General features: G+C 41.0%; 1 protein-coding gene across 1 annotated transcript; it reads right to left on the minus strand.

The window, feature by feature from the left end:
* Positions 1-12,135: 12,135 nt before the first annotated feature.
* On the minus strand, positions 12,136-12,918 carry LOC112007731 (uncharacterized). The gene has a single exon (XM_024040091.1). It carries the CDS (start codon positions 12,916-12,918, stop codon positions 12,136-12,138), a length of 783 nt encoding a protein of 260 aa, XP_023895859.1.
* Between the last annotated feature and the right edge of the window lie 574 nt (positions 12,919-13,492).

The following is a 13,492-nucleotide window of genomic DNA, read 5'->3' on the forward strand; positions in this document are numbered from 1 at the left end:
TTATTGGGATCCGTAATGTTTTATGTGCACACACTTCTTATCATTTCTGAGCCAATCTTAAGCCTCCACGTCTGACCAACTTTGAGATATTTCATGAGAAAATATCACTTTTATGTGTAGTAGAAGAAAAGATCACATTTTTCAAAGTCACAATGTTTATGGGTATTGGGCTGTTCGGTAACATTGATCTAGTAACGTTGTTTATATTTTTTAAAAATATATATGGTAAAAAAATATAGAAATACGTGTAATATTATTTAAAAATTAAAAAGTATTGCTCAAATAATCATACCAAATAGTCCCCGGTCTTTAAATTTTGGTATTAGAGAGTAATTAAGCCCTTGCAAACTAGTGCTTATTTTGGAGCATGTCTAGAAGATGAACATTTTCATATCACTAGTGTACGTTTTTTTTATCTTTTATTAGTAAATTTCATAGTCCAAATTATTACAACTGGCAAATAGATTTGATGTTGCGAAAGTTACAAGAAAACAAACACGTTACTTTTTGAAAGGAAAAATAAACTAAATACGTTAACTTTTGAATGAAAACCTCGAATTCACGAGGGGTTCCTTAAATCCACACGGTGATAGGGTTGTGGATTAATCCACCAGAGAAAAATAGACAAAGTTTTTATTTTTATAAATATGAAAAACTGTATTGCCCTGGATGCTACAATATATTTAAATAGTAAAAGAAACTCTAGGGCAGCTAGGGCAACGCCCAGAAACCCTAATTCATACTAATCACATAATTAGGTGGCAAAAGAGTGATTTTTGCCAAAAATAGCAAAATAGAAATAATTATGGAAATTGAAACTACTGACCTTAAGAGTCGTCCTAAAACAGACGAGACCTTATTCTGACTTTCAAACTAAAAGTTATTAAATAAAAACAAATATTACTATAAATAGCAAAAACACTGTTTTCGGGGCCTTAACGAAGGAATTTGCCTTTGAATGAAGGCAATGCTTGAGATTTTGAGTCTGGATCAGAGTGTCGTTTCCCTTCAACCTAGAAAATTTCATGTAATTTCGACATTGTCGCCTTGATGGCCTTTATTGGTATCTCTGCTTGATCTTGCACTGTGACTTCCGACGCTTTTACTACTTCAAAAAGGGCCTATATTGTTGGTTTTACGTCAAGATCCATGCTAATTAATATTCAATTGAATCATCAATTAACTTAGGATTTTCTAATATATAATTCTTACATTGAGCTCATTATAATATAAGAACTTAATAATATAATATATAGTAAAAAAGTAGTTGTCAAAGGATTTTCATTGTAAACGTAAGCAGTGAGGTCAAATCTTGCGTCCACAAATCCTTACCTTGCTTCTATTTTTCTATTCTCTCATTCAATTATACTCAACAGCTTTTAACACTATCAACTATAACCAATGCAAGCAGTTTCAGACCATATGAATTCAATGGAAATTTTATCTGTATGGCTTGTTTAGTGTGTATTAGGATTAGTCTTCTTTTAATTAATTTATTAACTTATTTCTTTAAACATAATTTTATTTAAATTTTATCTTTTAAGTACAATTATATTTGGTATCAACTTTTAACAGATAAACATTAAAAAGTTTTCAATATTTTTAAAAAATTCAAATTGAACACTAATGGCTGTGTTTTCCAATGATAAGGGTATGCTTGTTTGAAGGGATTTTTGAGAGATAAAAAATTGAGAAAAGAAAAGTGGAGAGATAACTATTTTAGTGGATGTTTGGCTGGGAAGGGGGAGGAAAAAACAGATAGTAGGGCTTTGAATTTTGTTTTCCATTTTTTTGTTTTGCTTTTATTCTTTTTTTCTACTTCTTTGTTTTTGTTGTTGTGTTGTTTTTTTTTTTTTTCTCATCTTTCTTTGACTTGTGCTATTTCAAAAAAAAAAAAAAAAAAAGTTGTTTTTTTTTTTTTTCTCATCTTTCTTTGACTTGTGCTATTTCAAAAAAAAAAAAAAAAAAATTGAAGTGTCCATGCCCAATTTTTTTAAATAAAAAAAATGTGTTACTTTTTTATTGTATTTAATGGGGGATATAATTGTAAATTTATACCAACTTCATTTTTCATTCTCTTATTTTCTTCTTAACCAAACAAACAAGTTTTTCATCTTTCTACTTTTCTATCCTCCCAACCAAACACAAATGGGAGAAAACGAAATTTATTCTATCCTCCCACTTTTCTATCCCTTTCTCATTCTTTATCCTCTCATTTTTTTTACTCTTCCAACCAAATGGAACCTAAAGGTTTAAAAAAAAAAAAAATGTAGTAGAATTTTTAGGTGTTTTTGTAATACTTACCATGCGTTGAAATTCAATCACATTGATGGAAATATAATAGAAACAAATAGTAAGAAGAACCAATCAATTTACAACACATGTATTCAGGGACGGACCCAAGTGGGGGCCCAAGGGAGCTCAAGCCCCCAGGTCCAATTTTTTTTAATAGTTATTATATATTTTATTTTTGTAGTTGGGCCCCCTTTCAAAATCTTAGGCCCCCCTTCTCCCAAATTACCCTAGTTAACCTAACCTAAATAGTAACTATTTAAATAAAAAACTTAACAAAAACAATAAAAATATTCACAATGGTGATTGTATTTTAGCAAAAAAAAAAAAAAAAATTTATTTCACGAGGAATGAACCAAAAAATATGTGTTATTGGAGAAGCTAAAGCTATTTTTTTTTTCAACTATAGTAAACTGATATAAATACTAGTTGACTGTAGCAAATTATTAAAAATAAAATACAATATTTTATTAAGATTATATCTCTTCCTTCAATTAAAAAGTTCAAATTCTCTCTCTTCTTTTATTATTTTAATGAGTTATTTATATTATTTTAAAAGAAATGATAAAAAGAAATAGAACATTTGATATTGTGTGTATTGTAAATTGAGGTAATAAAATAGATAAAGTAGTTTTTTGAGGCACTAAAAGCTAAAATATTTAGCAATACCACTATGAATACTCTAACTTCAACAAAAAAAAAAATAAATCCTAGTCAACTTAGGATTAAAAAAAATATTATTTTATTTCTGTTTTTATTTTTGTTGGTAAATAATTGCATCTTAATGTATTTAGAAACAACAATTTTGTGTAATTTTTTAATACTATATGGATGCTTGGATTTTTTTTTTCTTTATACTTTAACCACCTCTTTTAAAATCCTGAGTCCAGTTCGCTTTCCATGAGTTTATACTTTCCACATCTCCCCCATTAAAAAAGTCTTTTAACCAGTTATCTTCACGCTAGTCGCTAGCTAAAAGCTAAGAACACCTCCAATGCAAGCCAGCCAAATGCTAATTTAATTGGCCACAAAATATTAAGATGAATAATAAATCAAACGTGCTTTTCATGATAAATACCCTCTCGTCTCTTTTAAGTTATTTCTTGAAGACTTAAACGATTACGTAAACTCTTTTTATAAAACAACGTGTGGCGCAATCTCCTCAACATGTCTCGAGGATATTTTTACAGCCCCCATACAATGTAGCGAGACATACATACATATTAGAAGTTGAAATCGCTAGCTTTTGACTGAAAACCCTATCTAACTACTGCCACTACGCTTTCTGTGGAATTAGGAGGTAGCGTCTAGCATCGCTGACGATTCTCTTGCTAAACCATAAAATAGTTCCAATAGGAGGGTGTTAGGTACGCTCGCAAGAATATGAATTTCCAATAGGGGGTGTTGTGGCCAAAACTCTTGTACGCACCGGGCACATAAAATAATTTCTCGTATTGTAGCTTTGTAGGCCTTATGCTAGCAAGAATATTGATGGATAAAATGGCTTTGCTTGTCTCACACTCTTTGTATATATTATTAGTACAAAAATTATCCCAATAATGATAATATATGAAATTTGGGATTAAATTACAAATTACACTCGCTACAAGATATAATTTGTAGTGAATTGGAATCGTATTAACTTATTTCTTGAGAAGAAGATACTTGCATTTAAAGAAAAAAGCAAAACTAGCTAAAATCGGCTACAAGAATAGAGTTGATTGGTGGTGGAACATCTTTCATCCACATAGAGATACCCCTAACATGTTTAGTATGTTTCGCAAGGATATGAGAAAAACAACAAAAAAATAAAACAATCCGAACAAACTTGAGGCCTGGTAATTAGGTGACCATATGAGGAGAAAGAATCATCTTGATTACAAAGAGTTTTGATGACTTGATAGTTAATTAAATAATTAGTTAAATGAAAATAAATAAATAAATTTTTATAAAAATTAGCAATCTTGACTAAAATAATATCTAGAAAGGTTTCACAATTTATTATATATGGAGGTTAGATATACATTTTATTATTACTTCAAATATTTGGTCAAATTTGTAGTTCTGTGCAATGCTCAATGATGAAGCGTAAATTCGTCAGTCGAGTAAGTTCGTCAATAGAGTAAGCTCGTCAGTCGAGTTGATCAGATGGAAGCAATCCTCAGCCTACGTGAACGTACTCTCAAAGGTGGTCACCGGTGTGGTGCCTGCCACAATGTCTCCGATGCCAAAGTCAGTATAAGAAGCTCTCTTGGGAATAAACAATGTAATTGAACAGAATGAAAGAGATCTCTTAGTATCTATGTGTGTATGTACCTTTTACCTGGCAATGTGTAGGCTTTATATATGCTTTCCATAGCTTCTAGCCGTTGGAGTAGTTATGGAAGTCTTAATGCTCCTCTTGGTAACGTTTGGTGCTGTGTAATGTGGCTTTAATGTGGTCCAACGGTCCATACGATTGGCTTTGTAACCGTCCAGGGTGTTTATGGGCAGTATTGAATCAGGCGCTTATCATCGTTAGTGGAGTGGATATTCGTCAGTGCAAGCTGTTCTCGTCTGTACAATTGGTCTCGTCTATACTTGATTTCGTCAGTCCCATCAGTTGCCCTCGGATTCCGTGGTCGTCGTTACAGGTCATGACGACTAGGGAAGGCGAACGGTTTTGGGATTTGTAAGCGGTTGGGTTTCTGTGCCGCATTAAATGTGTTGCGGCGGTGCCTTTTGGGTAGTGGCCCACGTGGCACGTTCTAACTGGGGAAATTAATGCTTCAGATGATAGGACTATTGGTTTTCCCGCTGGTTCTTTTAATTTCCCAATTCCTGGCTTTAAGACTTCCCCTCCTGTTACTTGTTCCTTTTCACTTTTTTCGAAAAATTATTCAATCATTGCTCTGACCATCTTCTCCGGCGACCTTACTCTGCCATTTCCTTTCCGACCTTGTACACGGCGCGGTGGTGCTCCTCCTGTTCCTTGCTTTCTAAAGGTACGCCTTCCCTACTGTTCCTCTATATGTTTGTTTTTCTTTCGCTGTTAAAATCTCGTTTCTGATTATTTTTCCCTCTTTTCTTTTTTTTTTTTTTTTTTTTTTTTTTTTTGTTCTTGTTTTCTTTGGGGGTTTAGTTTACACTGTGTCTTCTCTTTAGTTTTCATGGTACGTAGTTCTGAGGTTAGGTCGATTTGCCCATCAATTTCTTTCCTGTTTGCTCGTTTAGGAGGGTCCTTAGGTGTTTTTTCTCATATTGAAAACTTTGTCTTTGAGGGTAACTGTTTGAGCGTAGCATTGGCCGATTTGTCGCCCTTGCTTCGTCAGTCACTAGAGTGGTTTGCTAACGAGGTGGGAGAGCGAAGGAATATGTCCGAGGTTAGGTCGAGCGAGCTCGAGACTGGGTTGTCGTCTAGCGGCGGCCCAGCGGAAGGGGATACTGCTATTTCTGTCCCTCGTGAGGTTAGGGCTTTTTATGCTCTAAAGGAGAGGTGTGGGTTGGACGCTGACACACTTAAGAGATTTCGGGATAGATTTCAATTCCCAGATCGGGTTAGGGTTCGTCTGCCCAACGAAGAGGAACGGGCTTGCCACTTCTTCCCAGGTGAGGTGTGCTTTTATGAGTCCGCCTTCGACTGTGGGCTGAGGTTTCCCGTCCATCCTTTTGTGATGGAGTTGCTAGACCAGTTTGGTATTGCTCCTAGGCAACTTATGCCAAATTCATGGAGAATATTGGTCAGTTGTATGGGAATATGGCTGGCCGCCCTGGACGGAGATATGCTTAGTGTCGAAGAGTTCATTTATTTGTATCATTTGAAAGCGTCGAAGGAGCACGGGTACTATGAACTAGTGCCTTGGGAGAGGAATACTAGGATCGTCAAGAAGTTACCCTCGTCCTTCAGATACTGGAAGTCCAGGTTTTTCTTTGTATCTGGGGACGATTTTGAAACTCCCTCGGGCGAGGTTTGGGGTGATCTCCCTAGGTTGCATTGTCGGTGGGGAACCCCGACTTTAGGTGCGTCAATATTCCCTTTCATACATTAATCTTCTGCGTCTTTGCCCTTATCGTCATTGATTCTCCTGTTTCTTCTTCTGTGCAGTTAAGAGACGGCCCAAATTGAAGAGCAGGTATAGGAATCGGGTTCAGAAGGCGATTGAATATGCGCAGACGATCGAAAACTGGGACGATCTTGTAGATCCCAGGACACTTGCCTTCTACTGTCTTGGGCCAGATCCGTCCGACTACGTTCTGCGAAATCTTGAGATTGAGGGAAAAAAGAGTAAGTATTTAGTTCGTCAGTATTTAGCTTTTACGCAACAGTTTTTTTTTTTTTTTTAACAAGTGTTTCCTTCTTGCAGAGATGACGACAAAATTTAATAAAGAGATGTATGCCAAAATGAGATCCAAGAAGGACGAGCCTCTGTTGAACTTGGGGAAGAAGACTGTGCGCGTCACTGGTAAGAGTGGCTCGACACTTCCCATTTCTTCCATCAGCCCAGTTGTGTCAGGGGTTGCGACGACGAGGACCGCTTCTCCCACGACCTCGGTGGAGGAGATCGAGGGTACTCCAGTTTCCAAAAGACCGAGGTTGTCTGAGAGGGAGAAGGAGAAAAGCGTTCCTCGTCCATCCACCCTCTGGATTGATGAGAGGCTGGCCGTGGATAGGGCCCACGAAGTGGTGACTGCCGTAGATCTGAAGGTTTTATCGGGTGTCCCGTTTAATGACGTGGTGGCTCGCCACGTCCACAAGCTTGTACAGGTTAGCTTGTTTGTGCCCCCTTCTTTCTTCGTCTTCTTCTTCGTTTCATTTCTTTTATTGACGACTTTGAATTTCTTTCTCCAGGTACTGGGTGAGAGCATGCATATTACTTCTGAATATCTTACCCAAGAGACGAAGGTGGCATCTCTGACGTCCAGGATGGAAACTTTGGAAGCGAAGAACTCCACGCTGAGAAAGAATCTTATTGATTCTATGGGCGAGTCTGCTTCCTTGAAGGAGAAATTGAAAAAACTGGATGACGAGCTTAGGGTAGAGCGCCAGTTGACGCAAGAGAAGGATGAGCAGCTTTTAAGTACCAGGGAGAGGCTGAAGACGATAGCTGCAAGGTCGGTTGAAGCATTCCAGACTACCGACGAGTATAGCACCGTCTTGTTCAGTTGGTATTTCAAAGGATTTAAGCTCTTGAGGAGCTACCTGCTGAAGCATCCTACTGGGGTGGACATGGAGAAGTTGGACCTGGAGGAGATAGATCAGGAAATGGCTGCTGACGAGGCCGCCTAATCTTCTGCCATTGTGCCCTTTGCTCGTGAGGATGTCCCTGTTAGTGACGCTCCAGCTGGCGAAGACGATGCTGCCAACGCCTGATCCTGACACTTTTGAAATTTTTTTTCTTTTAGTGTGAAAATTTCCTTTTTCTTTTAGTGGGTGCCCATTGTGTTTTTGGGCCAAACCTTTGAACAATTCGTTGCTTATCTTATTTTGATAACGATATTGGCAACCCAGTGTTTATGGGTTTTATGTAAAAACAATGGTAATTGCCCTTGGTTTGGGGACTTTAACTAAATTTGTCACATGCTTACTTGCATTCTATGATTGTCCACGTGTTTGATGAGTTTTGTCTGGCTCCATATATTGTGCTTAGTGAAAGTCCCTTACTCCGACTTTTCCTCTCTCCCATCGGTAGCTGTTTCCTTGCAACTTGAACTCCTTAGGTTCAGGCAAACGAGCTGGGCGCTTAGTTTCGATTCGTTGCGATGCTATCGTCGGTACTCATGATAGTGTAATTTCGTTACTTAGACACCTTTTTGACTTAAACCCACTAAAGGGATCTCGTCACTTTTGATTGACTTCGTCCGTAACTTACATCCGTCAGTGCGGAATCTTGTTACTTATCCGATTCTGACTTACACCCACTAAAGGGATTTCGTCATTTTTGATTGACTTCGTCCGTAACTTACATTTGTCAGTGCAGAATCTTGTTACTTAGCCGATTTTGACTTATACCCACTAAAGGGATTTCGTCATTGTTAATTTACTTCGTCCTTAACTTACATCCGTTAGTGTGGAATCTTGTGACTTAGCCGATTTTGGCTTATACCTACTAAAGGGATTTCGTCATTTTTAATTTACTTCGTCCGTAACTTACATCCGTCAGTGTGGAATTTTGTTACTTAGCCAATTTTGGCTTGTATGGCTTCATATACATGGCCAGACCTACTTGCATGGAGAAATTAGCTGAATAATTCATTTATTGACTTTAAGAACGAATACATTTATAAGATACATCTATTAATGGTACTTCTTCAAATGCTCAATGTTCCATGGCCTTGGTAGTCTTTGTCCGTCAAGGGTCTCCAGATGATAGCTTCCCTGTCTGAAGTAATGAACGACTCTGTAGGGTCCTTCCCATATGGGGTTGAGCTTTCCTTGGGTGGAGTCTTTAGTAGCCGTTGTGACCTTGCGCAGGACGAGGTCGCCTACGCTAAGTCGCCTGAGCTTTACCCTCCTGTTATAATAGTCAGCCATTTTCTGTCGGTAGCCCGTCATCCTATTGGAAGCTTGGTCTCTTACTTCATCTAGACAGTCCAGGTTAACTCGTAGAAGGTTGTCATTGGCTCCTTCGTTGAATGCCTCTTGCCTGGTGCTGGTTACTTACACTTCAACCGGGATTACCGCTTCAGTACCATAGGTAAGCCTGAAAGGAGTTTCTCCCGTTGGGGTTCTTGATGTAGTTCTGTAGGCCCACAAGACACTGGGCAGTTCTTCTGGCCAGGCCTTTTTTGCATCGTCCAGCTTCGTCTTGATGATCTTGAGTAAAGTTCGATTTGTCACCTCCGTCTGCCCATTCGCCTGTGGATGTCCTGGGGACGAGAAATGATTCTTGATGCCTAGCCCTGAGCAGAAATCCCTGAAGCCTTCGCTATCGAACTGTCGTCCGTTGTCTGATATGATCGTCCGTGGGATCCCGAACCTGCAAACTATATTTTTCCATACGAAGCTTTGGATTCTTGCTTCGGTGATGGTTGCTAGTGCCTTTGCCTCAACCCATTTCGTAAAGTAATCAATAGCAACTAGTAAGAATTTTACCTGACCTTTGCCTTGTGGTAGCGGGCCGACGATGTCGATCCCCCATTGTGCAAAGGGCCACGGAGACGTGATCGTCTTCAGTTTCTCTGCTGGAAGTCGCTGAATACTCCTGAACCGCTGACACTTGTCACATTTCTTGACGAACTCTGTCGCGTCCTTCTGCATTGTTGGCCAGAAATAGCCTGTTCGGATGATCTTTCTCACTAAGGACCTGGGACCAGAATGATCTCCACAAACTCCTTCATGGATCTCCTCCAGGATGTACTTTGCTTCCTCGTCGTCAACACACTTCAAGTAAGGCATGGAGAAGCCTCTCTTGTATAGGGTGTCATCGAGGATTGCAAATCTGGCTGCCCTCTTCTTGATCTTCCTGCCTTCTTCTGCATCCTGAGGGAGTCTTTCGTCCCGAAGGAAAGAGAGGATGAGAGTTATCCAGCTGTTTATGCTTTGGATCGTGAAGGTCGGGATTTCTTCAATGCTGGGGTTCTTCTGGACTTCCATCATCAGGTCTGCGCTTGATTCCCCATTTTCTGACGAGGCTATCTTTAAGACTTCGTCTGCTGCTACATTTTGGCTCTTGGGGATCTGCATGAACTTCACTTCTTTGAACTCCTGAGTCAAACGTTTCGTCAGCCTGAGGTATTTCTGCATTCTTTCTTCCTTTGCTTCATATTCCCCCTTGATTTGCCCATTTACCAGCTTCGAATCGTTTTGGACCAACAGGTTCCTAGCTCCGAGTTCTTTTTCGAGCCTCAAACCAGTCAGAATCCCTTCATACTCGACCTCATTGTTGGTGGCAGGAAATTTCAGCTGGACTTCATACTTTAGTGTTTCCCCTTCGGGGGTAACTATGACGACCCCTACTCCCCCCTCTTCTTTGGGCTGACGAACTGTTGGTTTGTACTGTCCAAGGCCTATCCTTGCTTGCGAGGTCGTCTTCGTCGGGGGGGGGGGGGTAAACTCTGCGATGAAATCTGCCAAGGCCTATGCTTTGATGGCAGTCCTGGGATGATATTCAACATCGAATTGGCTGAGTTCGATTTCCCATTGGACCATCCTCCCCGCTGCCTCCAGTTTGCTCATGGATTTCTTGATAGGTTGGTCCGTCATCACCAAGATTGGATTTACTTGAAAATACTGTCTAAGCTTGCGTGAAGCTACAATTAATGCGAACGTGATTTTTTCAATTTTTGGGTACCTGGACTCAGCTCCTTGGAAGGCTTGGCTGACATAATAAACTGGAAGTTGTTTCCCATCTTCTTTCCTGATTAGAGCTGCACTGACGGCTGTAGCTGACACGGATAAGTACAAATACAAGTTCTCACCTTCTTTCGATGGGCTGAGAAGGGGCGGGTTGCTTAGGTAGCGTTTGAGTTCCTGGAAAGTTGCCTTGCATTCGTCAGTCCACGCGAAAGCCTGTTTCAGGGTCTTGAAGAAGGGTAGGCATTTGTCCGTCGCTTTAGAGATGAACTTATTTAGGGCTGCAACTCGTCCTGTGAGCTTTTGGACCTCCTTGACGGTCTTGGACGATGTCATGTTGATTATGGCTTGCACCTTCTCTGAATTTGCCTCTATTCCTCTTTAGGACACTATGAACCCCAGGAATTTTCCAGAGGCTACACCGAAGACACACTTACTAGGATTTAACTTCATATGGTACTGTTTGAGGGTAGCAAATGTCTCTCTGAGGTCGTCCAGATGTGTGAGTTCCTCGTTGCTCTTGACGAGCATGTCATCCACGTAAACCTCCATATTCCTGCCTATCTGTTTGCTAAACATCCTGTTCACTAATCTCTGATAAGTGGCACCTGCATTCTTCAGTCCAAAGGGCATTACCTTATAACAATAGAGCCCTTGACTGGTGATGAAGGCTATCTTCTCCTGATCCTCGTCAGCCATTTTTATCTGGTTGTAACCAGAGAAGGCGTCCATGAATGTCAGCAGCTTGTGTCCAGCTGTGGAGTCTACCAGCTGGTCTATTCTTGGCAGAGGGAAGCTGTCTTTTGGGCATGCCTTGTTCAGGTCTGTGAAGTCTACGCACATTCTCCATTTTTCGTTCGCTTTCTTCACCAAGACGACATTTGCGAGCTAGTCTAGATAATATACCTCGCGGATGAAACCTGTAGCCAAGAGCTTGTTAACTTCGTCAGCAATCGCTTAGTCTCTTTCGGGTGCGAAGACTCTGCGTCTCTGCTTGACAGGCTTCCTTTCTGGGTCCACATTCAGCCTGTGCTGAATGGCTTCTGGAGATATGTCTGGCATGTCCTCGTGGTTCCAGGCAAAGACGTCTAGGTTTTCTTTAAGAAATTGGACTAGCTTCGTCTTCATCTCGGGACTTAGAGTCGTCTCTATCCTGGTTGTCTTATTGGATTTTTCGTCAGTTGACTCTACTGTCTCCAGGGCCTCCACCATTTCTTTCTCTTTTTCTTCGATCATCCACGTATGATTCTCCTTTGCGGCCACGACGGCCTGGTAGCACTCCCGAGCCAAAACTTGATCTCCCTTGACTTCACCAACCCCATTCTCCGGTGGGAATTTTACCTTCAGGCAGTAGGTTGACGTGGACGATTTCCACTTGTTGAGTGCAGGTCTCCCAATGATTACATTGTAGATGGAGGGGCAATCCACCACCAAGAAGTCCAAATGACTCGTCAACTGTTTCGGGTAGGTTCCCACTGTCACCGTCAACATCACTATGCCCTTGGGATATACTCTGTCTCCACTGGACGCAGTCTTTTTGGATCTAATTTCAACTGCTGAAACGTAGGGAATTAGATGATGTCAGCTGAGCTACCATTGTCCACAAGGATCCCTTTTGTGTTAAATCCTTCTATGGTGAGTGCTACGACCAAGGGGTCATTGTGAGGCTGCTTTACTCCCCTAGCATCTTCTTCATTGAAAATCATGTCCTGATCTGTTCGTGTGTACTTCAACGGGGGTGTCATGAAAACACTGTTCACCTGTCGTTGATATGCCTTCTTAAGGGACTTGAATGACCCTCCTGTGATGGGCCCCCCTGCGATCGTCTGTATTTCCCCTATTACAGTTTGGGAAGGCTGGAACTGATGGTCATTGCCCCTGGATGAGGACTCGTGCTGGCCTTTGTTCCCATCCCGGAACCTGCTAAACTCCCATTTTTTTACAAACTTCTGTAGCTTCCCCTTCTTTATCAACTCTTCTATCTGCTCTTTGAGGTCCAGACAATCTTCGATGTAATGGTCGTGGTCCTTGTGAAATCGGCAATATTTATTTTTATCACGGACGTTGGGAGACAAGTGCAATGGTCGCGGCCATTTCAGGTCGTGCTTGTCCTTAATCTGTGTTAGAATTTTATCAACTGGCATAATAAGAGGGGTAAATTTTACCGTTTGCAGTCCCTTATCGTCTTTCCTCCCGATCCCGTCACTGGTCCGACGATTTGGGCGCTCTCGCTTTTGCCCCCTACGATCGTCATCTCTCCTTTCTTTGTCTCCTGGTCTTCCTGAATCCCTGATGGTTGCTAACGCGTCTTCAGCGTTCATGTACTTCTGTGCTTTAAGGAGCACCTCGGCCATTGTTTTTGGAGGATTTTTTGCAACGAAACGAGCTCTCTAGATCTCAATCCCGCCTTGAAGGTTGTCAGTTGCACCTTATCGTCCGCTTTGTCTACTTCCAGTGTTTCGCGAGTAAAGCGTTTCATGTATGACCTTAGGGTTTCCCTTTCTCCCTGCCTGATGGTAAGTAAGTGGTCCGCGGTCCTCTTTGGACGTTGTCCTCCGATGAAATGACGCAGGAAGGCGTTGCTCAACTGCTCGAAGTCGTCAATGGACGACGTTGGCAACTTTGTGAACCATTCCTTTGCAGCCCCTTTGAGAGTAGTTGGGAAGAAACGACACAGTATTTCGTCTGGGGGCTGCTGGAGCCCTAGGGTCGTTTTGAACGTGTCAAGATGATCCTGTGGGTCTTTTAGCCCATCGAATGGTTCGAGCTAGGGCAATCGAAACTTTGACGGTACTAGACATTCAAGGACTGCTGGAGTGAATGGTGAATCCGTCGCCTTAACTAGTCGGTCTACACTTCGCTCTGTTTTCTCCTTCATAGTGGTCCTGAGTTCATCCATCTCCCTCCTCATCTCTTGGAGGAGATTTG

The sequence above is a fragment of the Quercus suber genome, unplaced genomic scaffold, assembly GCF_002906115.3.
Source record: "Quercus suber isolate HL8 unplaced genomic scaffold, Cork oak 2.0 scaffold_7, whole genome shotgun sequence".
Taxonomy (NCBI): Eukaryota; Viridiplantae; Streptophyta; class Magnoliopsida; order Fagales; family Fagaceae; genus Quercus; species Quercus suber.